Source organism: Eubalaena glacialis, chromosome 6 (assembly GCF_028564815.1).
Source record: "Eubalaena glacialis isolate mEubGla1 chromosome 6, mEubGla1.1.hap2.+ XY, whole genome shotgun sequence".
Classification (NCBI taxonomy): Eukaryota; Metazoa; Chordata; class Mammalia; order Artiodactyla; family Balaenidae; genus Eubalaena; species Eubalaena glacialis.
In genome coordinates, this window is record NC_083721.1 from 126,239,982 (window position 1) to 126,261,929 (window position 21,948).

Sequence of the window (21,948 nt, forward strand, 5' to 3'; positions counted from 1 at the left end):
ACTGAGAGAAAAATTCTGGCAGATTTAAAATGTAAATGTAAATTTATTTCTCTTTTCTAACCTCTATTTATTTTGTCCTTAGGGTTCTATTTGCTGTATTTTCCCAGTTATGTCTCTTCATGAGATGGTTTGGTCACCTTGGTCATAAATGCCCCTATGGAGACCCACTGTAGGGTTTTACAGATGCTGATAAGGGCACCTATGGACAGGACTCTCCCAGATGCACAGAATTCCTGACCTAGCAGGAACTTACAAGATCAGTCCTACTCCTGCCGTTCATTTGTATGAAAGCTGAGTCACTGAGGTTGTGGTTCACCCAAGTTCATAGAGCTAGCTGGTTGTATTCAGGAGAAGAAACCCATTTTCCTCGTCTAGAGTGCTTACTGTTCTTCTCAGAGGCTGTTAAGATTTCTGTGACTTTAAGGATGAATTAATTTATCAGTATTACAAATTTAATCTTATATGCAACAGCACAGTCTGCCCTTCCTAGAGTTTTGTCTAACATCATTATAATCCTTTACATTGAAAAAAAATCTTATAATTGTACTTTCTCATTAATTCTTTACTATGGTAGTTTTCTCTTTCATTAAGTCCCCTAATGACACATTGCCCAATTTAAGAACCAGTTTTATCGTTATACAGTTTAAGACTGTATTGCCTTTGACTATTGACTATCTGGGCATTTCCTGAAACATAATCATTGTAGACTCAGTTTCCAGATTAATAGTAATTTTTCAGGTTAAAAATAGTAATGATAATAGTTGTTGTTATTGGCAATCTTATTGAAGCTACATGCCTTAAAAAAAAAAAAAAAAACTTCAGAATCCAGCAGAGAAATAGAAGATTGAAGTTTGTTGGAGTATTGAAACTCTGCCCTTGTGTGAAAGTATTTGAAGCATAGTCCTGAGGCAGCAGTAACATTCTTTGAATTTCCCCATCTGACATTAACTTCATTTTGGGGTGCCTGGTAAAATTGGAAATAGTTGTGATATTTGCTTGGGAAAGATACAACATTACTCGCTTTTCAAGATAAGCAAGAGAGCTTTCGACCTCCTTGGGAGATCTTATACCTAGCTATTCCCTGGATACCCAGATCCAATTTCATGCTGTCACTGGGAACTCACTGTTTTTATATCTCTCTCAGATTAAATTTTTAAAAACCTTTTATTTTTAGGGACTGAATTCATGGCCAGGTTACACGAACATCTGAAGTATTTTGTAAATATGAAAATTTCTACAGACAAGTCGTGGCAAGGAGTTACCATCTACTTCTCAGGCCATGAGGTTATTATCTTATTTTATTTAAAGAGTTTTTTAAATTTAATCTTGAGAAACATAGCATATTACCACATTTTTTTTAAACATTATATTTAGACTCCTGGAGAAGGAGAACATAAAATCATGGAATTTATCAGATCCGAGAAGGCAAAGCCAGATCATGATCCAAACACCAGACACTGTCTTTATGGCTTAGATGCTGACTTGGTAGGTATAATGTTTATTGTATTATAATCTTATGCCATTGTAGTTAAATATCTAAGAAACTTGGTCTTAATAAAAGAAGATTTCTGGCTGTGGGAACAAATATCGGAGACCTAATGATTGCTACTTCTGCTATTACCAAAGTTCTAAAACATTTGGAAAAGGAGTTCTTTTGCCATAGTTTATGATGAACAGGTCTCTATAGTTAGTGTTCACACCTGACTGACCCTAGTGCTATGAATACTCCGCTGAGATCAGGGTAGAGGGCCCTTTTTACCCTCATGCTTAATACACGATTTTTAATACCACCTGATCTGATGACTCCATAACCCAAGTTTGCTAGACTTTTTTTGTTTTAACTTTCTATTACAGAAATTTGCAAATATAAACAGATGTAAAGGAGAGAGCATAATGAACCTCCTTGTGTCCTTCATCTGTCTTCAATAACCTTCAGCTCCTTTCCCTTATCATCTGTCTCCTTCCTCCTCCTCCCCTGGATTCCTTCTTTTTTTTTTTAAGACTTTTTTTCTTTTTTTTAAATAAATTTATGTATTTATTTATTTTTGGCTGCATTGGGTCTTCGTTGCTGCGCGCGGGCTTTCTCTAGTTGCAGCAAGCGGGGGCTTCTCTTCGTTGCGGTGCGCGGGCTTCTCATTGCGGTGGCTTCTCTTGTTGCGGAGCACAGGCTCTAGGCACGTGGGCTTCAGTAGTTGTGGCACGTGGGCTCAGTAGTTGTGGCTCGGGGGCTCTAGAGCACAGGCTCAGTAGTTGTGGCGCACGGGCTTAGTTACTCTGCGGCCTGTGGGATCTTCCCGGACCAGGGCTTGAACCCGTGTCCCCTGCATTGGCAGGCAGATTCTTAACCACTGCGCCACGAGGAAAGCCCATCCCCTGTATTCTTGAAGTGTATGACATATATTATTTAATCTATAAATATTTCATGATGGAGAATATTAAAAATAATGATAACCCCAATGACATCCCACATAAAATAAAAATTAACAAATCACTGTTTAATATATAAATAACCATTTAGTATTCTCATTTCCCTGATTGCTTCGTAAATGTTTTATTTTGTTTGAATCAGGATTAAAAGAAAATAAACAATATACATTGCAATCGGTTGATATGGCTCACTAGACTATTTGACTTACTTTGGGGATTAGAATACTATGTGAGAACATTAACTGAAAATATCCTTTTCCAGTTTTTTCTGAGTTTTCACATACTAAAGGTATCTTGGCCTCCAGAAGAGTCCTGTATTCTTCTGTCATGGAAATGTTGTTGCCCTAATTCCTTACCCATTCCTCCGTGGCAAGTGGAAAGGTGTAAAAACCAAGAGAACATTTTTGGGATGTTTTTTATGGGGGTACAGTGGGTGGTTATAAAGGTTATGTGAGTCTAAAGTGAACATTTTTTTCTTAGAAAAGTACACACAATTTACCCAATTTATAACCTATAGATGGATCATATTTTGATATTTATACATTTAATTTGCTAATGAATTGTTTATTTTCCCTAAATAAGCGTGTTCTCTATGTAGAAACGTTTTTTGATTGCTTTTGTGAACCCGATGCTATAAAAAATGAGAGAATAGAAACATTTCTTCATCATTTTTCAACAGATTATGCTTGGATTAACAAGTCATGAGACACATTTCTCTCTTTTAAGAGAAGAGGTTCGGTTTGGTGGCAAAAAGACACAAAGGTAAATCATACTGCTTATATATCAGAAGGTAGAACAGAAATTAAATTAGGAATAGTAATCCCTTAACAGGTATATGACCTGTAAATATTTTCTCCCAGTCCATGGGTTGCCTTTTCACTCTGTTGGTAGCGTCATTTGATGTACAAAATTTTTAATTTTGATGAATTCCAATCTATTTTTTTCTTTTGTTGCCTGTACTTTTTAGTGTAATATGCAAGAAATCATTGCTGAATCCAATGTCATCAAGCCTTTTCCCATTTTATTCTAAGGGTTTTATAAGTATTAACTCTTACATTTAGGTCTTTATGTCGAGCTAATTTATGTCGAGCTAATTTTTGTATGTGGTGTAAGGTAATGGTCTATCTTCATTCTTTTGCATGTGGATGTCCAGTTTTCTGAACAACATTTGTTGAAGAACTGTCTTTTCCCCATTGAATGATCTTGGCTCCCTGGTCAAAAATCATGTGACCATATATGCAAGGGTTTGTTTCTGGGATCTGTATTCTATTCCATTGGTCTATATGCCTGTCTTTATGCCAGTACCACAAGTATTTTGATTACTGTACCTTTGTGGTAAGTTTTGAAATCAGGAAGGGTGAGACCTCCAACCGTGTTCTTTTTCAGGATTATTTTGGCTGTTTGGGGTCTCCTGAGATTAATAATTTTAAAGATAGATTTTCTGGTTTTTTTGTAAAAATGTTGGGATTTTGATCGGGACAGCATTGAATCTATAGATCCCTTTGGGTAGCATTCACATCTTGATATCAAGTCTTCCAGTCTATTAACATAAAATGTCATTCCATTCATTTATGTCTTCTTTAATTTCTTTCAGTTATGTAGTTTTAGTGTACAAGTCTTTTGCCTCCTTTCTTCTTTTTTTTCTTTAATTGAAAATAATGTTTTTAAATATAGTTACCTGCTGTGCATTACATCCCCAGAACTTATTTATCTTATAACTGGAAATTTATACCTTTTCACCACCTTCACCCATTTCACCCACCCCCATCCCCTACCTTTGTGAATCATCAATCTGTTCTCTGTATCTTTGAGTTCAGTTTTTTTGCCTCTGGCTTTTTCTTTTGCTTCCTTGGTCAAGTTTATTTCTGAGTGTTTTATTCTTTTGGATGGTATTGTAAGTGGAATTGTTTCTTAATTTCCTTTTTGGATTGTTTATTGCTGGTATGTAGAAACACAACTGATTTTTGTGTTGACCTTGTACCCTGCACCTGTGCTGAATTCATTTTTTAGTGCTAGTATTTTTTTTTTTGTAGATTCTATGGGATTTCTACATATAGAATTATACCATCTGTAAATAGAGTTTTACTTCTTCTTTTGCAGTTTGGATACTTTTTATTTCTTTTCTTGCCTACTTGCCCTGGCTAGACTTCCAGCATAATGTTGAATAACTATAGTGAAAATGGGCATCCTTGTCTTGTTACTGATCTTAGGAACAAGAATTCCTTTCCTTGGGAGGAAAGCTTTCAGTCTTTCACCATTGATTATGATATTACCTGTGGATTTTTCATAAATTCCCTTAATCATATTAAGGAAATTCCCTTCTGTTCCTACTTTGCTGAATATTTTTATCATGAAAGGGTGTTGAATTTTGACATATGCTTTTTCTGTTAAATGATTATGCGGGGGTTTTTCTCCCTTTGTTTATTAATATGATGTATTACATTGATTTATTTTCTTATGTTGGACCATCTTTGCATTCCTGCAGACAATCGCATTTGTTCATGGTGTATAAATGCTTTTAATATGCTATTAACAGCTTATATTCTTACTTGTAATTAATCCTGGAGTATAGGCCAACAGCCAGGAATATAGACCCCTATACCAAGCCCGGAAAAGGTAAGAGGAGGAAGTGATGGTGCCTCAACATTGAAGCCTTGGACTGTACTGCAGTAGATATAAAAGTATATGTACTCACTTATCTGTATGCTTTCTGCTGGTGGCCAGCCTTGAATGGGCCGGATCCCACTGGTTTATTACATCTATTATGTATTATTTAGACTTTCTCAATTCTGAGAGTCCTTCCACAGAAAGCATATTGTAAACCAATTATTTTGAACTTTATCTCTGTTGTAATTGTAGTTATATTTTTATCTTAACATTACCCTGCAGCTTGCCTATAAATTACATGCCTTAATGACAAGAATTAACTATCTTCTAATGATAAGTTTTATTTTAAGCTACGTTTTTAAACTTGAACCTTAAAAATATAATAAGCTCTGTGTTGATAATCTGACTAATTACAGGGTATGCGCACCAGAAGAAACCACATTTCACCTTCTACACTTGTCTTTAATGAGAGAGTATATTGACTATGAGTTTTCAGCATTAAAAGTAAGTATTAATATAACCATGGGCCAAAGATGAATATGCAGAAATTTCCATAGGATTTGACTCTTTTCTTCATATTGCATAGGACAAGATCACATTTAAATATGATATTGAAAGGATAATAGATGATTGGATTTTGATGGGATTTCTTGTTGGCAATGATTTTATCCCTCATCTACCTCATTTACATATTAATCATGATGCACTGCCTCTTCTTTATGGAACATATATTACCATCCTGCCAGAACTTGGGGGTAAGAAAAGTTTAATATTCATTTGAAGCTACTTTAATTTAGCACTCAACTAACCCTAAAAATGTCACTCAGTTTATTAGATTATGGCATGCACAACTGAAGTAGGAAAAGAATTTGGAGTTTCTTTCAGTCTAAGGTGCCAAGCTCTCTAAAGTTGTAATTTTCAATGGTTCACAAGCACAGAAGATGATGCCATTTAAGCAGTCTCATTTATTGATACCTAACTAATCTCCACCTTCAATGGCTTAAGAAAGCCAACAGAGGTTGCTGGCTCTTAGCTCTTGCTAAGAGTGGTTGCACTTAGCTCTTTTCGTATTTAAGCATAGAAATTTAGTTTTCTGAATGGATAATCATCAGAATATTTAATATGAGGGAGAGATTTTCAAGTTAAAATGGGAAACTGACAGATAGTGGTGATGCTGAATAAAACAGACGACGGGGAATTCCTTGGCCATCCAGTGGTTAGGATTCCGCATTTTTACTGCAGAAGGCGCGGGTTCAATCCCTGGTCAGGGAACTGAGATCCGGCAAGTCACGCTGCACAGCAAATCAATCAACTAATCAGTCAATCAACAGAGTAGCAGGACATTAGTCTTTTCCTTCTTAAGTTAACATATCAAATGAATGACCTAGATAGATTCTAGAACATATTTAATTTAATTAACTGTCTCCCAGTGTTGTTTGGAAATTTGGGAAGATTATTACTATGTAAACCTGGAATTTTTTATATTTTCCGTCAGTTCTTACATACTGTGTATTATAGTAGCATCAAGTTCATAGAAACTAGGGCCACTTACATAGTCCAACACTGAGTGTTTTTTCTTGATTAGCAGAATGTCAAAACTCAATGTTTTGTAAAAAGAATTTTGTAGAATTGTTTAGAAAAAATGTCAGCTTTTAGTACAAGTTTAGATTTTGTTCCTTTTAGGTTATATTAATGAAAGTGGGCATCTCAACTTACCTCGATTTGAGAAATACCTTGTGAAACTATCAGATGTAAGTAACTAGAAGTTTTTGTTTTCCTGTCCCAGGGTAGCTATAAATGGTCAGTAACCAATTACATAATACCAGAAGAAAAACTTTTTGTGATTTTACTCAAGTTGGTCATTCTGTATAAATAATTTCACCTAAGTTATTTTTATTTCTATTTGCTTTTTATTTTTAGTTTTCAGAGTAGTAGATGAAGTCCCCATGTAAAAAAGTAATATCCTCTGATTTCCTATGCCCTAGAAGCAGTCACTGTTAAAAGTTTGGTCTGTATTCTTCTGAACATACTTAAATTATTTTAAAATAAATGTAAATATTTCTGTACAGTTTGATCGAGAGCACTTCAGTGAAGTTTTTGTGGACCTAAAGTGGTTTGAAAGCAAAGTTGGTAACAAGTACCTCAATGAAGCAGCAGGTGTCGCAGCAGAAGAAGCCAAGAACTACAAGGAAAAGAAAAAATCAAAGGTGTCCATTTTTTTAGGTGTCCTTTCATTTTTTTAAGCTGTAAAGGTAAAACTGATATTCCTTGTTTCTCATTTTCTTTCTTATGATTTTGGGGTTGCCTCATTTTAGTTTCATTTCTTCTTTTCCTCTATGGACATTTTAAAAATTGTTTTGGTTTCTTTTTCTCTATTAGATTCTATCATTTAAATCTGATCTTTAAAAATCAGTTTATTTTTACCATCGAAGAACATTGTGTTTTCTTTGTTCTTCCACTCTATTAATAAGTGTATAAAACATTTCTAAATATAAGAGCCCAGAAAATTAGTTAAAGTGTGGATATTTATAGCATTTAATATTATGAGACATTAACTAGATCAGTGATTTTTCTCTAGAAGTAATTTATATATAAAATCGTATGTAAAATACAGTGATAGGCTAGGCTAAGAGTAGTTAATAGCACAATATCTGGTAACTGTTAGGTCCTCAATAAGTGACTAGAGTCAGTTAGAATATGCTAATACCCTGTAAAACACCTCTAAGAAGCCCTAAAGAATGTCTTATGTGTGTTAGCTTGGAAAATAAACCTCTTCTGAAATTTTTCTCAGCTAACCCATAGTTACTGGATTCTGGTGAAACTGATGAGTTTCCTGCACTCTCTTTGCTGTACTGGTTTTATTCAGGCTCAAGCCCAATATCTCTTGCTCCAGGAAGGGCAACTGTCCTGATTTCCTTTAGTTCAGTCTTTCTAATTGCTTGACTTTTCCTCATTGGAACTTAGCAGTAGTCAGTCTGCATTCTACTCTGTTTCTTATCTTAATAAAACAGGCTCTGCAACTTTTGGGGGACCTGTACCCACAAACTTAAATAGCAGTAATCCATGGCTCCGCCCACCTCAGCTCAGTCCTTAAGCTTCACCAGTCATCCAAGGGTGTGTAGTTAACATTAGAGACACTGGTAGAATGAAAGGAACTGGAGAAACAGCCCAGACACAGGAAATTGGCAGAGGCCCTAGCTTGGATGAAGAAAAGGAAATTGGGAATAAGGGAGTAGGAAGAACTAATGAGAGGCACTGGCAGTTGATAGGCAGTTAGAAGTAGAGGAGAGGAAGGATGAAATCACAAGGAGGAAGAATAGACGGGCAGGATATGAAGGATGTGATGAAATGGAAGAACTTTAGAAAAGCAGATGAGTTACATGGAAAAAAATTTAGAAGTGGCTGGTAGAGTCATAGGAATGATGGGATCCAGAGATACAAAAAAAATAGGTAATATTTGTAGTTATTGGATTCAATCATAAACAAACAGATTGTGTTAACAATAGCCCAGAATTTGACATATAAAAATGTTAAAGTTGAAAGAATTTGATATTGATTGTGTACTTTTCTCTAAGTAAATGAAATATTCTTGAAGTGTTTTTTTCTTGGAACACATATATAATTAAATAAATTTATCTTTTATATTGGTGAACATTACTTGTTATTTATCATTGAGGGGTCTGAATGTTAAGTTCTACATAATAAAGATTTATAGCTTCAGGAAACAAGTGATATAAAACCAAAAGCATTTACACAGCATTTGAGGAATATTTTTAAAACAAACTTTTACAGTGTGTCACTTAAGGATCATTCAGTTATCTTTAGTATTTTTAAAATCTCCCTGTTAAATGTCTCACCTTGAAGTATATCCTGCCTTAATTTTATATTGATTTATAATTTGTATAGGGCCAGGAAAACTCCGTATGTTGGGCTGCTTTAGACAAAAATGGAGAAGAAGTGGTAACTTCTAAGGGTGAGTACAAACTATGTATTTTAATATATGCTATTTTTTTTGACAGAATAGTTGTTATATCTTTCCTTTATTAGTACTAATTCAATAATATTGGATGAAATAGATGTCTATGATAGTTTATAAGCATCTGCTTTGATATGTATTTATCAAAGCATTAGATGGAAAAACGGAATATTCGTAATTGTCAGCCACTGTCTTTCTTTTTTCCAGACAATTTAGAAGATGAGACTGAAGATGATGACTTGTTTGAAACCGAGTTTAGACAATATAAAAGAACATATTACATGACAAAGATGGGAGTTGACGTAGTTTCTGAGTACGTTTTTGCCAGTGCTTTTACTTTAAAGTAGAAAAAAATTAGACTTTGCAGTTTCTTCAGAAAACAACATAATTTTGATAGTTATGGTAATGGGTGGAAAAGATTTTTTGTTTTCGTAAATTATTGTAGACCTTTCAACTAGTACCGTTTTGGACAAGGTAACATTAATTGACATGTATTATGCAGTTGACCTTTGAACAACATGGGTTTGAACTGCACAGGTCCACTTATATGTGGACTGTTTTCACTAAATACTTAATGCAGTACTATGTGATTCACAGTTGGTTGAATCCACGATTGGTTGAATCCACAGCTGTGGAATCGCAGATACAGAGAGCCGACTAGTTATAGGTGGATTTTCTACTACACAGAGGGTTGGCGCCCCTAACTCCAGCATTGTTCAAGGGTCCTTTGATAAAAATTGCCAAATAGATAATGGTTAGTGTTTTGCTTCCCATCTTCTAAAGCTCACATGACACTTAGCTCAAAGGGCACCTGGCTCAGCCCCAGGTTAATAACTAGTACAAAAGTTCCTTAACAGCTTGACCTCTAGAATGGTGGTCCACACTTCTAAACTACAGCCCACAGTATGAATTATATATATTCGTATTTTATTTATTTTAATTAACAAACGCTTATAAAGTGCTTACCAAGTGCCAGGCACTATTCTAAACATTTGAAAAATATTAACTCATTTATATTTTAATAATATAAACATATAAATATATATAAGATGAAAATGTTAACTTGTAATTCTCACAATAATTCTTTAAGATAAGTAGAATTATTATTACTTTAAAATAGAGGAAATTAAGGAATGAGAGGTTTAAGTGATTTGCTCGAAGTGACATGCATAGGTAGTGAGTGGCAGAGCCAGGGTTTAAACACAAGCAGTCTGGCTCCAGAGCCCATGCTTAACCACCAGATGAGGCTGCTTTTCTATAAGTGAAATAAGAGTTTCGTGAAATGCTGTGTACCCTTATTACATTAGCAAGTAGGACTTTTGAGACTTGAGAAATAACATATTTAAAATAGTTATGCTTTTAATCCTTTGTTCTTATATTTCCTTGATTACAGTTAGATAGAACTGTAGTACATGCAGTTGACATTAAATGCTTAATTTGATAGGAAACTAGTCTTATGTTTTATTTCTTTTTCCTTTTATATAGTAAAATATAGACTTATGAAAATGAGATACTATTTGTTTGCCTAGCGAATAAGCAAATCTTTTTAAGTTGTTATATTCAGTGTTGGTCCAGGAGTGGCGGTAGATTTCTTCCCTTAATTACTGGTGGAAATATAAATTGGTAAAATTATTTTGGAAACTACATATCCAAAAGCCTTTAAAATAGTCATCCCTTTGACCCAATAATTCTCATTGTTAAAATATCTTAAAAATATAAAGTTAAACACAGAAGAACCTTATACACAAGGAAGTTTATTACAAAGGTTTTTAAAAGTAAAAAATTAGAAACAATGTACATGTCCAGTAAGAATGTTCATCATAATTGTCTCCACCTCCTCCTCATTACAATCACTATCTCTGCCATTTCCAGTGTTTCCAGAATATGCAGAACTGTTAAACTGGTACTTATGGAAAGTTCATAACAATTCAGAAAGATACTTTCAGTATATCATTAAGTACAAATTTTAAAAGCAGGATACAAAAATCATAATGCACAGTATCCTCTCATTAATACCTAAAAAAAAAGAAAAAACAAGAAAAAAAACCTGGGCATAGAAAAGAGATTGAAAAAAATACCAAAAGGTAATGGTGATTGCTATAAGGTGATAAAAATGCTTTTTGTCATTATCTGTATTTTCAGTAATGAGGAAATATTTCTTTTATAATAAAAAAGTAATGCATTTCATTTTAAAAAGCATAGCTCCCAGGACTTCCCTGGTGGCACAATGGTTAAGAATCCGCCTGCCAATGCAGGAGACACGGGTTCGAGCCCTGGTCTGGGAAGATCCCACATGCCGCGGAGCAACTAAGCCCATGCGCCACAACTACTGAGCCTGCTCTCTAGAGCCCGTGAGCCGCAACTACTGAGCCCACGCACCACATCTACTGAAGCCTGCACGCCTAGAGCCCGTGCTCCGCAACAAGAGAAGCCACTGCAACGAGAAGCCCACGCACCACAATGAAGAGTAGCCCCCACTCGCCTCACCTAGGTAAAACCTGCGAGCAGCAACGAAGACCCAACGCAGCCAAAAATAAATTAATTAAAAAAAAAAAAAAAAAAGGGCTTCTCTGGTGGCCCAGTGGTTGAGAATCTGCCTGCCAATGCAGGGGACACGGGTTCGATCCCTGGTCTGGGAAGATCCCACATGCCACGGAGCAACTAAGCCCATGCGCCACAACTACTGAGCCTGTGCTCTAGAGCCCGTGAGCCACAACTACTGAGCCCGCGCGCCTAGAGCCCATGCTCCACAATGAGAGAAGCCACCGCCGTGAGAAGTCTGCGCACCGCAAAGAAGAATAGCCCCCACTCGCCGCGACTAGAGAAAGCCCACGCGCAGCAACAAAGACCCAACGCAGCCAAAAATCGATAAATAAAATAAATAAATTTATTTAAAAAAAAAAAGCGTAGCTCCCAGAAATAATGTAGATGTAGAATTTTAAGTGTATCTCTACTTGAATTTTGGTAACAGACACTAACAAGGTTTATAGCCACTTTGGGGTTTAACCTAGAGTGCTCTTTTTTGCTGTGTGTGTGTGTGTGTGTGTGTGTGTGTAATGTGTGTGTGATTATTTTACCTTAAATGATGGTTTTTGAGAAAAAGGGATTAGAGGGAATATTGTTCAGTGGATATAGCACTTTTCAAAGTGTGTTCTAGCTCTATAACCAGATTTTAAGATCTGATTTCCTCCTGTGATTCTCTCAGGCATCCTCCCAAGTAAAGAAGATTCCCATCCCTATCTCTCATCACACCCTGAATGTTTAAGGAATTGGTAGTGCCACATTATAGAAAGCTTCATTAACTAAATCCTCAAACTTTAAACCAAAGACACAGTACATTGACTGAATAAATATGCACAGCATGTTTAAGTATTCTGATAGTTGGTTTAGGAAAACTATAAGGCAAACCTGTAATCTGGCATGATGGAATTTTTTAAAAATAATATTTTGGAGTTTTTCTGATTGCAGTTTTTGGCTTATTCATTGATTAAATAAAACATGTGAGGCAGAATGTGATATCAGGAGATATCATGCTCTAAACACAGTGGCCTGTCTTCAAAAAATAATGTTATAATGAAAATATTCTTTTCTATTTTCAGTGACTTTCTGGCTGATCAAGCTGCATGTTATGTTCAGGCAATACAGTGGATTTTGCACTATTACTATCATGGAGTTCAGTCCTGGAGCTGGTGAGGGAATAAAAACAAAAAGTTTTGTCTTTTATAATGGTTCATTCTACTGTAAGCTCATTTGAGAATCTCTTTTCTTTCTATTTCTATTTATGATAGTATTTTTAAAAAGATACAGACAAGTTTAAATGAAATACAAGTAATCTTTTTTTATATGAAAATACTTTAAAAAGACCCTTTTATAACAAAGATACTTCAAGCTATAGCAGATGGCCCATAATAAAAGCTCTATGTTAATCTAAGGATTTAAAATTTTCTGTCATAATGAATGAAGTGTGACAAAGTCTTGATAATTATTGGGTCTGAGCAGTGGTTAAGTGGGATTGTTTATTATATTCTCCTCTACATTTTTATGTGTTTGAAAAAATTTTTCTATCAGGAGTAATTATTGAAGAATGGGTTATATGAATGTTAGACTGGGAAGGGTAACGAAGAAAGGAGAAAGGAATTACTTGCTTTTCCTGGAAATAATAATAATTTCTCTCGTTTCCTATTCCAGCAAGTTCCATCTACATTTCCAAACCATCCACTGAAATAGAAAAAATAACAAGCCAAAATATGCTGCAGGGAAAAGCAGAGACTTTTAAGTGATGAGATAGCTTGTTTTGTTTTGTTTTCAGAACACCTGCTAGGCTCTGTTTTAAAGCACCAACAGCAAAACAGACCAGTGCAAAATAATGTGGCATTAATTTCACATGAGTTCACTTACTAATAGCCTTTAAAAATCTTTGCAATAACTAACATGATTCTCAGGGCATCTCTGAAGAGTATTCTATGACAAAAATCCTTGATTTGCCATTTTTTAAGAGGGTGAGTATAAGTTATCCCTATTATATTACCAGGAGTTAAGGCCAGGCACTTGAAAAGCATGTTCTCATATAATCCTCACAACTATTTAAAGTAAGCATTGTTCTCTGCCTTTTACAGATGAGGATTAGAGAGGTTAAGTAATCTTTCCAAGATGACATATACCCAAGAATCAAGTCCAAGGCTATCTGATTCCCAAAGTCTATACGTTTTGCCTTGTTTCACATGCCATTCTGCCTCCTAAACTTTCCCACCCTTTTGAAGTACGACATAATTGTGGAATATAAAAATATTTCTTCACTGTTTTGTTGGTATCTTTAGTCAAACATTAAGAACATTGAAAGTTTTTTTAAAATTGTATGTTTCAAGTTTTGTAAAAATATTTTTTCTGTAGTTAAATATAGGAAGGTATTAAAAACAAAAAAGTTAGTGTGTATGATTGATAAATGATTTAATCCTTACCACAAACACAATATATATATACTAATGCAAAGATAAAAGTTCTTAGAACTGACTAGTAACAGCCATATGAGCTCAGACTCACTGTTCCCTCTGTCCTTATGAGAGAAGCTCAGGCCCACATGAGCTAACTGAAAGTCTTCTGACTACCTCATTACTTCATTCTAAGAATCTATTGTTTGGAAGACTCACAGTCAACATTTTGGAAACTAAACAGCCATTATATTATTTATATATATAAATAAATAATAAATTATATATTATATATTTATATATTATTAATATATATATATCCTTGCATGCATCCAAATTTTGAGTGTGAAACTGCACTTTAAAAATTAAGGAAATAAAATATTTGTTGCCATCAAATGACCTAAATTTTGCAACATTGCTGATTTTTTATATTCAAGTAGCAGAATTATGAATGATTTTTTGTCTTTAGAATTATTGCCATGTGTTGTTAAAATAGAATATGGAAAAGTATATACTTACTATTGACCTGTTTCATAAAATTGCCAATTGTTTAAAATTCAGTTTTGTTTTATAGGTTTTATCCGTACCATTATGCACCTTTCCTATCTGATATTCGCAACATCAGTACACTCAAAATCCATTTTGAACTAGGAAAACCTTTTAAGCCATTTGAACAGCTTCTTGCTGTACTTCCAGCAGCTAGCAAAAATTTACTTCCTACATGCTACCAGGTGAGTTTTAGAATTAAATGTGTTTACGGTCTTTTTAATATTTAGGAGCTCCTCCTGCAAACGTAGAAACATCATACCCAAATTTCTTTAATAGTTAAATATATTTATTTTCAGTTTCAAGTATAGGATTCCTTAAACAAGTCCCTTGAAAAGTAATTGCTTGACTTAAAGTTAGCTTTGTTTTATATTTTATTTTTATTTATTTATTTATTTATTTGGTTGTGCCAGGTCTTAGTTGCAGCCTGTGGGCTCCTTAGTTTCAGCAGGTGGGCTCCTTAGTTGTGGCTCACCGGCCCCTTAGTTGTGGCATGCAAACTCTTAGTTGCAGCATACATGTGGGATCTAGTTCCCTCACCAGGTATCAAACCCGGGCCCCCTGCATTGGGAGCGTGGAGTCTTAACCACTGCGCCACCAGGGAAGTCCCCAAGTTAGCCTTGTTTTAAAAATACAAACAAATTTCATAAGCCATTCAGAGCATAGCTTCTTTATTTTCAGTATCTTTAAGCACATCTTCAATTTGTCTCTGCACTGATGAAAGTAAACTGAGATAGGCAAAATCCGAAGCCATCTACTTTGTCCAAACGTTTACAGATTTCATTTCAGTTCTCTTTTACCCTCTACCTATTAGAATACAGATGATTCTAATAAGTTATTTATATCAACAAAAGTATTACCTCAGTTTATATTTGGATTTTAAGCATTTCATTTATCAAATTGTGGAATAGAAGGCTTTTCTCTGGTTAACATATTTCACATAACAGGAGAAAGATATTTCAGGGGTGATTGAGTCACCAAAATTACACTAAGCCTGATAAGCTGATTCTGAGAGTAAACTTCATTTAGTTCTTCTAGAGCATCAATCTCTTCTTCTGATTCCATGGTCTGGTACCAGGAACTGGAGTAGACACATATAAACACAAACACACCTGCCTTCACTGCTTGAACAGTATCAGGCTTCCTTCTGTATCTTTCTGAAACTTAACCTTTCCTTCATCCTGGCCCCTGGCCTTCCTTTCTTAAGTTTCTTTGATGCTTTTTTCCTACCTTCACATACATTAAGGATTGATACTCAACTACTCTGGACCAGTAACCATGTAGGGTTTTATAGCCACATCTGTTTTGATTGTTCTGTGCTCATGACTTGCTGATTATTAAATACTTTGAGTATTACCTTGAGAAATATGCTGTTTCTTTAAATTTTTTATATCATAATCTTCCGTATTCCTTTCCTAGAAGACATCTTTAACTTTCTTTATCTACTTCTGTTATAAAATCTCTAATAAAAACGTCATATTGAACTTCTTATCTTTGCTATTGGTAGTAAAGAGATTTTGGATTTCAGGATTTTTTTTCTTTTTAAATTATCTTAGTTCTTATATAACTTAATAAAATCAGTTGATTAGGACATGAAAATAAATTGCCTAAGGTTAAAAATGGAGTGTGTGAAATGAACTGAAGTCTGAATGGGAAAACAATTTAGATAGGCCTTGTAAAGTGAAAAGACAATAAAAGATAAAAATGATAAAATTCAGAGTAAAGATAGTTTTGCCACATAATTAGGTTAGTGGAACAGGAAAGTGGTGAACGGTGGTGAAATTAGAAGCCTTATACTTAAAAATCAAAATATTACAAGTATATTACAACATATCTAAGATGTGAAAATTTACTTTTGCTTTGCTTAGAAATTTTAAACTGTAACAATTGAGGAAATATTATAAATATATTAACAGAAAGCTACATTGATATTAGTTGTTACATTTCTATTACACTATTTTATATTTTCACAGCATTTGATGACCAATGAAGACTCGCCAATTATAGAATATTATCCACCTGATTTTAAAACTGACCTAAATGGGAAGCAACAGGAATGGGAAGCTGTGGTTCTAATACCTTTTATTGATGAGGTCAGTGCATGAAATAGTTATATGTACATGTATATTTTAATCAGATATTATTTCACATAAATTAATAAGCAGTGGATTTTAATTACAATTTGTGTTTTGTTAATGAGTTTTAACTACTCTCATCTTCATTATGTGCATCAAAACTTGCAGGTATGCTAATTATAAGAAAGCTGGCATTGCTTTACTAATAGTAGACAAAGTAGGCTTCAGAACAAGGAGCATTACCAGAAATCAAAGGCTTGAATAACACTGTAAACTTACTCAACCTCATTAATATATGTAGAACACTGTGCCCAACAACTAAAGAATGCACATTTTTAAGTGAAAGAACATTCACCAAGATTATTTGGTGAGACATAAAACATGTCTGAATAAATTTAAAAGGGTTGAAATTATAAAGAGAATGTTCTCTGACCACATGGAATTAAATTAAAAATCAATAACAACTCTCTGGGAAGTTTACAGATATTTTGAAATTAAATAACATACTTCTAAATAATCCATAGATTAAATTAAAAGGGATATTTGAAAATACTTTATCTGAATGATAATGAGAACACGTATCATAATCTATGATAAAGCTAAAGCAAGGCTTAAAGGGAGACTTAAGGTTCTAGATGCTTATCCTAACCAATAAGACATTTTAAAATAAATTAAGCTTCCTACCATAAGAAGCTAGAAAAACAAGAGCAATTTAAATCCAAACTAAGCAGAATGAAGGAAATAAAAAAGATAGCAGAAATCTATGGAAAATGAACAAACAATAGAGAAAAATCAATGAAACCAAAAGTTGGTCCTCTGAAAAGATTAATAAAATTGATAAATCCTAGCTAGACAGATCAAGAAAGGCTGAAAAAAGCCAGAGCACAAGGGGAGAACACATAAATTGCCAATATTTGGAATGAAAGAAGAGGTGTCCTATAAATTCTATAGCTATTAAAAGAATCCGTAAGGGATATTGTGAACAATTTTATGCCAACGAATTCAGCAACCTAAGTGAAATGAACACAGTTCTTTAAAGACACAATTTAGCAAAACTGACCCAAAAAAATGTAAAAATCTGAGTAGTCCTATACCTTTTAAAGACATTTAGTTTCATGATTTAAAATCTTCTCACAGAGAAAATTCTAGGTTCAGATGTCTTGACTTGTGAATTCTAGCAAGCATTCAAGGAAGAAATAATACCAATTTTACACAAACTTTGAGAACATAGAAGAGGAATAATCACTTCCCAATATATTTTATTAGACCAGCATAATGCAGATACCCATAGTAAATGATGTTACAAGAAAAGAAAATTACTTGCTAATATCCCTCCTAAAAGTAAATGCAAAAACGTTTAACAAAATAAAGCCAGATGGGATCCAATAATATGTTAGAAGGATAATACTCATAACCAAATGTCATTTATTTTAGAAAGACAGTGTTGATTTGCGATGTGATTTACCACACTATCAGTATTCAACATCCAATTTTAATAGAAATGCTCAACATACGGTACTAGAAATAAGAGGATACTTCCTCAACCAGATAAAGTGCATCTTAAAAAAACTTACTGCTAACAATATACTTAATAGTAAAATTTTGAATGTTTTCTCTGTAAAATCAAGGGTAAGACAAGGATGTTTATTCTAACCAATTCTAATACTGTACTGGAAGTCCAGTGTATTAAGTCAAGGAAAAGAAATAAAGGCATGCAGATTAGAAAGGAAGAAGAAAAATTGTTTTTGTATGCACATAGCACTATTACATATATAAAAAATTCTAAGCAATCTTCAAAAAGATACTCTAACCAATAAGTAAATTTAGCAAGGTCACAGAATATAAAATCTATACAAAATTCAATTGTGTTTCTCTATACTAGTAGTAAACAATTGGAAAATATAAATTTTTTTAAATAAAAAGATTTTTATTCTGCTTTCAATAGCATTAAGATATATAAAATACACAGTTACAAATTTAACAGCATGCACACTGAATACTACAGTAGTGTTGAGATATAGAAACCTAAATAAATGGAGGGACATACCATGTTCAAGGAATAGAAGATCTAGTATTGTTAAGATGTACCCTCTTCCCAAATTGATCTTTGGACTCAACGTAATCCCAGTGAAAAGGCCAGCAGATTTTTGTGTAGAAATCAGAAATCCTAAAGTCTTTACGAAATTGCAGAGGATCTAGAGTGGCCAAAGCAATCTATAGGAAGAAAAACAATACTGGAAGACTTTCATTCTCTGATTTTATGACTTACCATGAAGCTAAAGTAATCAAGGGAGTATGTTACTTACATGGCAATAGACAGATCAGTGGAACAGAATTGAGTCCAAACATAGATCTATACTTGTCCAGTTAATAAATTTTCAATTAAAACATCAAAGCTATTCAATGGGTAAAGAAAAAGCTTTTCAACAATTGGTGCTGAAACAGCTGGCTATATATGTTGAAAAAACCTGTACACTAGTGTTCAGAGCAACTTATTTGTGATAACCCCAAACTGGAAAAAATTCGAATATCCTTCAATGAGTGAGTGAATAAAAAAACTGTAGTACATCCATATAAAGGCATACTACTCAGCAATAAAAAGAACTATTGATACAGACAGCGGATGGAAAAAAGTTCACTTGAGTGAAAAAGTCAATCTTGGAAGGTTTTATATAGTTCCATTTATATAATATTTTTGAAATGACAAAATTATTGTAATATAAAACACATCAGTGGTTGTTAGGGGTTAGGGTTGGGGATAGGGTGTGACTATAAAGGGATAACATGAAGGGGTTTCTTTATGATGATGTGACAGTTCTGTATTCCAGTTTTAGTGGTGGTTACATGAATCTATACATATGATAAAAATTCCATAGTACTGTATACACACACAAAATTTAGATATAAAAACTAGTGAAATCCGAATAAATCTGTAATAGTGATGTACCAGTGTCAATTTCCTGGTTTTGATGATGTACTGTGGCTGTGTGTAAGATGTTGTCATTGAAAGGTACCTGGGAACACACCGTACTAATTCTGCAAATTCTTATGAATCTTAATGTTTTTTGCCACTGTACACAATGCTATGAAAAAAAGACTTGTGTGTTTATGTATTCTTTTTGTTTGTTTGTTTGTTTGTTAATGCATTCTTATATATCAGAGATTTTATTTTTGTAAGGTAGAATCCCCAAAGCAGGAATGCTTGGTTAATAGGAATGTGTATTTTTTGTTTTTCAGAAGTCTTCTTTTTCAAGAAGACTGGTCTAATTCACACCAGCAATATTTAAGTGCCTACTTCTCTGCTTTTCTAGTCCCGAATATTATTGCTTTATTTAATTTTGATGATAAAGTCTACTGATGATAAAGAATGCCATTCATTCAAATTTATTTTTCCCTGATTCCTAATTTAAGTATATTTTTATGTATGTTTGTCTTCTGCATTTTCTCTTTTGTAAATTGTCTGTTTATATCCTTTTCCTCATTTTCTTTTTTTGATTTTGAACAACTCTTTTTATATTAGGAATATTTTTCCCCAGTGTGGCATTTGCCTGTTGATTTTTTTGTGACATCTTTTATCACATACATTTTCTTTTACTTGAAAAATGTCTTTTTCCTTAAAGCTGTTCGGCTTTTTCCTGCCTTACTTAAGAGTTTTTCACTCCAAATTATCAATAATCTCCTAGATTTTTTCCCATTATTTTTGTTGTCTCATTACTCTGATACTTGCTTTTGTATATGGTATGATATTGGAAAGTATATGTGCTTTCTCTCCCAGCTGGATAGCTAGTTATGACAAAAACATTATTTAAATATCTGAAATACTATGTTTGACATAGATTTGGATTTGTTTTTGAACTCTGTTTTGTTCTTCTGGTCTGTGGGTCTCTTGTGGTGTCAATACTTAAGTGTTTTGCTTACAGGTAGTTTTATAAAAAGTGATAGGATCTGGTAAGACAAGTTCCTGGTAACTTCTTGCAGCTCACACATTCATCCTTCCAATATGAACACAAACGTCATTTTGTCCTTTAAAAAGAAATATTTTAAACCATTGTGATTTGATTGGAATTATGTTAAATACGAAAGATAATTGGAAAGATGAACATACCTATACCATTGTACAATTTGTAAAGTAAGAGATTAATGAGCAGTGAATTAAGATAAATTATAATTACAATCAATTCATATTTAAATTTTGATTTTCTGCTAATTTTATCCACACGTTAGTGATTGCTGTTGGAGTAATAGTTTCAGAGGAATTTGTAGTGACAAGCAATATTCTAGGGCCCTTTGAAACAAGAATAGCACATCAGTTTTTCATGTAATGAAATGGAAAAGAATTGTATTAGTTAAGATTTTTGTTTTTCAAGAACACAAATAGTAATTCTGTATTCCGAGGGAAAAGATTTATTCTGTATGTTGAGATTACAGAATTTTTGTATTTTTAACCCCTCTCTCCAATCTTTATATTCAGAAGCGATTGTTGGAAGCCATGGAGACATGCAGCCACTCCCTCAAAAAAGAAGAGAGGAAAAGAAACCAACATAGTGAGTGCCTAATGTGCTGGTATGATAACGAGACGGAGTTCACATACCCCTCTCCGTGGCCAGAAAAGTTCCCTGCCATAGGACGATGCTGCGCAAGGTAATGTTGTTTGGTAATTTTTCAACAACAGAGAGCTCAAAAAAAAAAAAAAAAAAAGCAAGCTTTTGAATATCTACTTAGAGAATTAACAAATAATTTATGACAGTTGTAGTCAATTGATAATGAATTACATGCAACTCGCCAAGGATCATAGCATCTCTCTCTTTCTCTCTCTCTCTCTCACAGTTGTTTCTGTAGTTCTCTGCTTTGGTCCAATTGTGCTTCTCTGTTTTCGTCTTCTGTTAAAGTTGTCCCCCCCCCCTCCCCAGTATATATCTGTTCTCTCCCTCAAGAGGATGTATGAATTTTTGTTTCCATTGCCAGTGTCTGCTCCCAGCATTATTTGACATGCTATGACTTTGCCTCTTATACTCCCCAACCACCCAACTGGAAAGAAGGAAAACAAGAAATAAAAGAGCTCCTCTGTTTCTTGCCTCAAACCTATTTCTACTTTCTCTTCCTCATTAAGATGTCTTCCTTGTTTTTTCTCTTCTCTCACCTTCTCTGCAAATAATATCTAGATGGCAGTTGTGTTGCAGATAAAGTAAACATTTCTCAGTTATGATTTTTCCTTTTGTTAAAGCAAAGAGAAAGATGAAATAGACATTATAAAATGTTTATTTTCCATTCTGGGTTTTGGAACATGGGGGATATAGAGATTTGTAGTATGTTTTGTATGTTCCTTTAGTATAAAAATCATGTATATATACATATATAATTTATATATTTTATATATATTATATATTTT

General features: G+C 33.8%; 1 protein-coding gene across 4 annotated transcripts in view; it reads left to right on the forward strand.

The window, feature by feature from the left end:
* Positions 1–21,948, forward strand: part of XRN1 (5'-3' exoribonuclease 1) — a 94,838-nt gene that overhangs the window by 12,071 nt on the left and 60,819 nt on the right. For all 4 annotated transcript variants that reach the window (XM_061193599.1, XM_061193602.1, XM_061193601.1 and 1 more), the window contains exons 4-16: positions 1,175–1,284; positions 1,375–1,485; positions 3,107–3,189; positions 5,451–5,538; positions 5,621–5,789; positions 6,718–6,785; positions 7,104–7,241; positions 8,941–9,007; positions 9,218–9,323; positions 12,610–12,699; positions 14,513–14,669; positions 16,458–16,577; positions 21,031–21,200. In XM_061193599.1, coding sequence (XP_061049582.1) covers positions 1,175–1,284; positions 1,375–1,485; positions 3,107–3,189; positions 5,451–5,538; positions 5,621–5,789; positions 6,718–6,785; positions 7,104–7,241; positions 8,941–9,007; positions 9,218–9,323; positions 12,610–12,699; positions 14,513–14,669; positions 16,458–16,577; positions 21,031–21,200 — 1,477 coding nt within the window. The remainder of the gene's footprint in view (positions 1–1,174; positions 1,285–1,374; positions 1,486–3,106; positions 3,190–5,450; positions 5,539–5,620; positions 5,790–6,717; positions 6,786–7,103; positions 7,242–8,940; positions 9,008–9,217; positions 9,324–12,609; positions 12,700–14,512; positions 14,670–16,457; positions 16,578–21,030; positions 21,201–21,948) is intronic.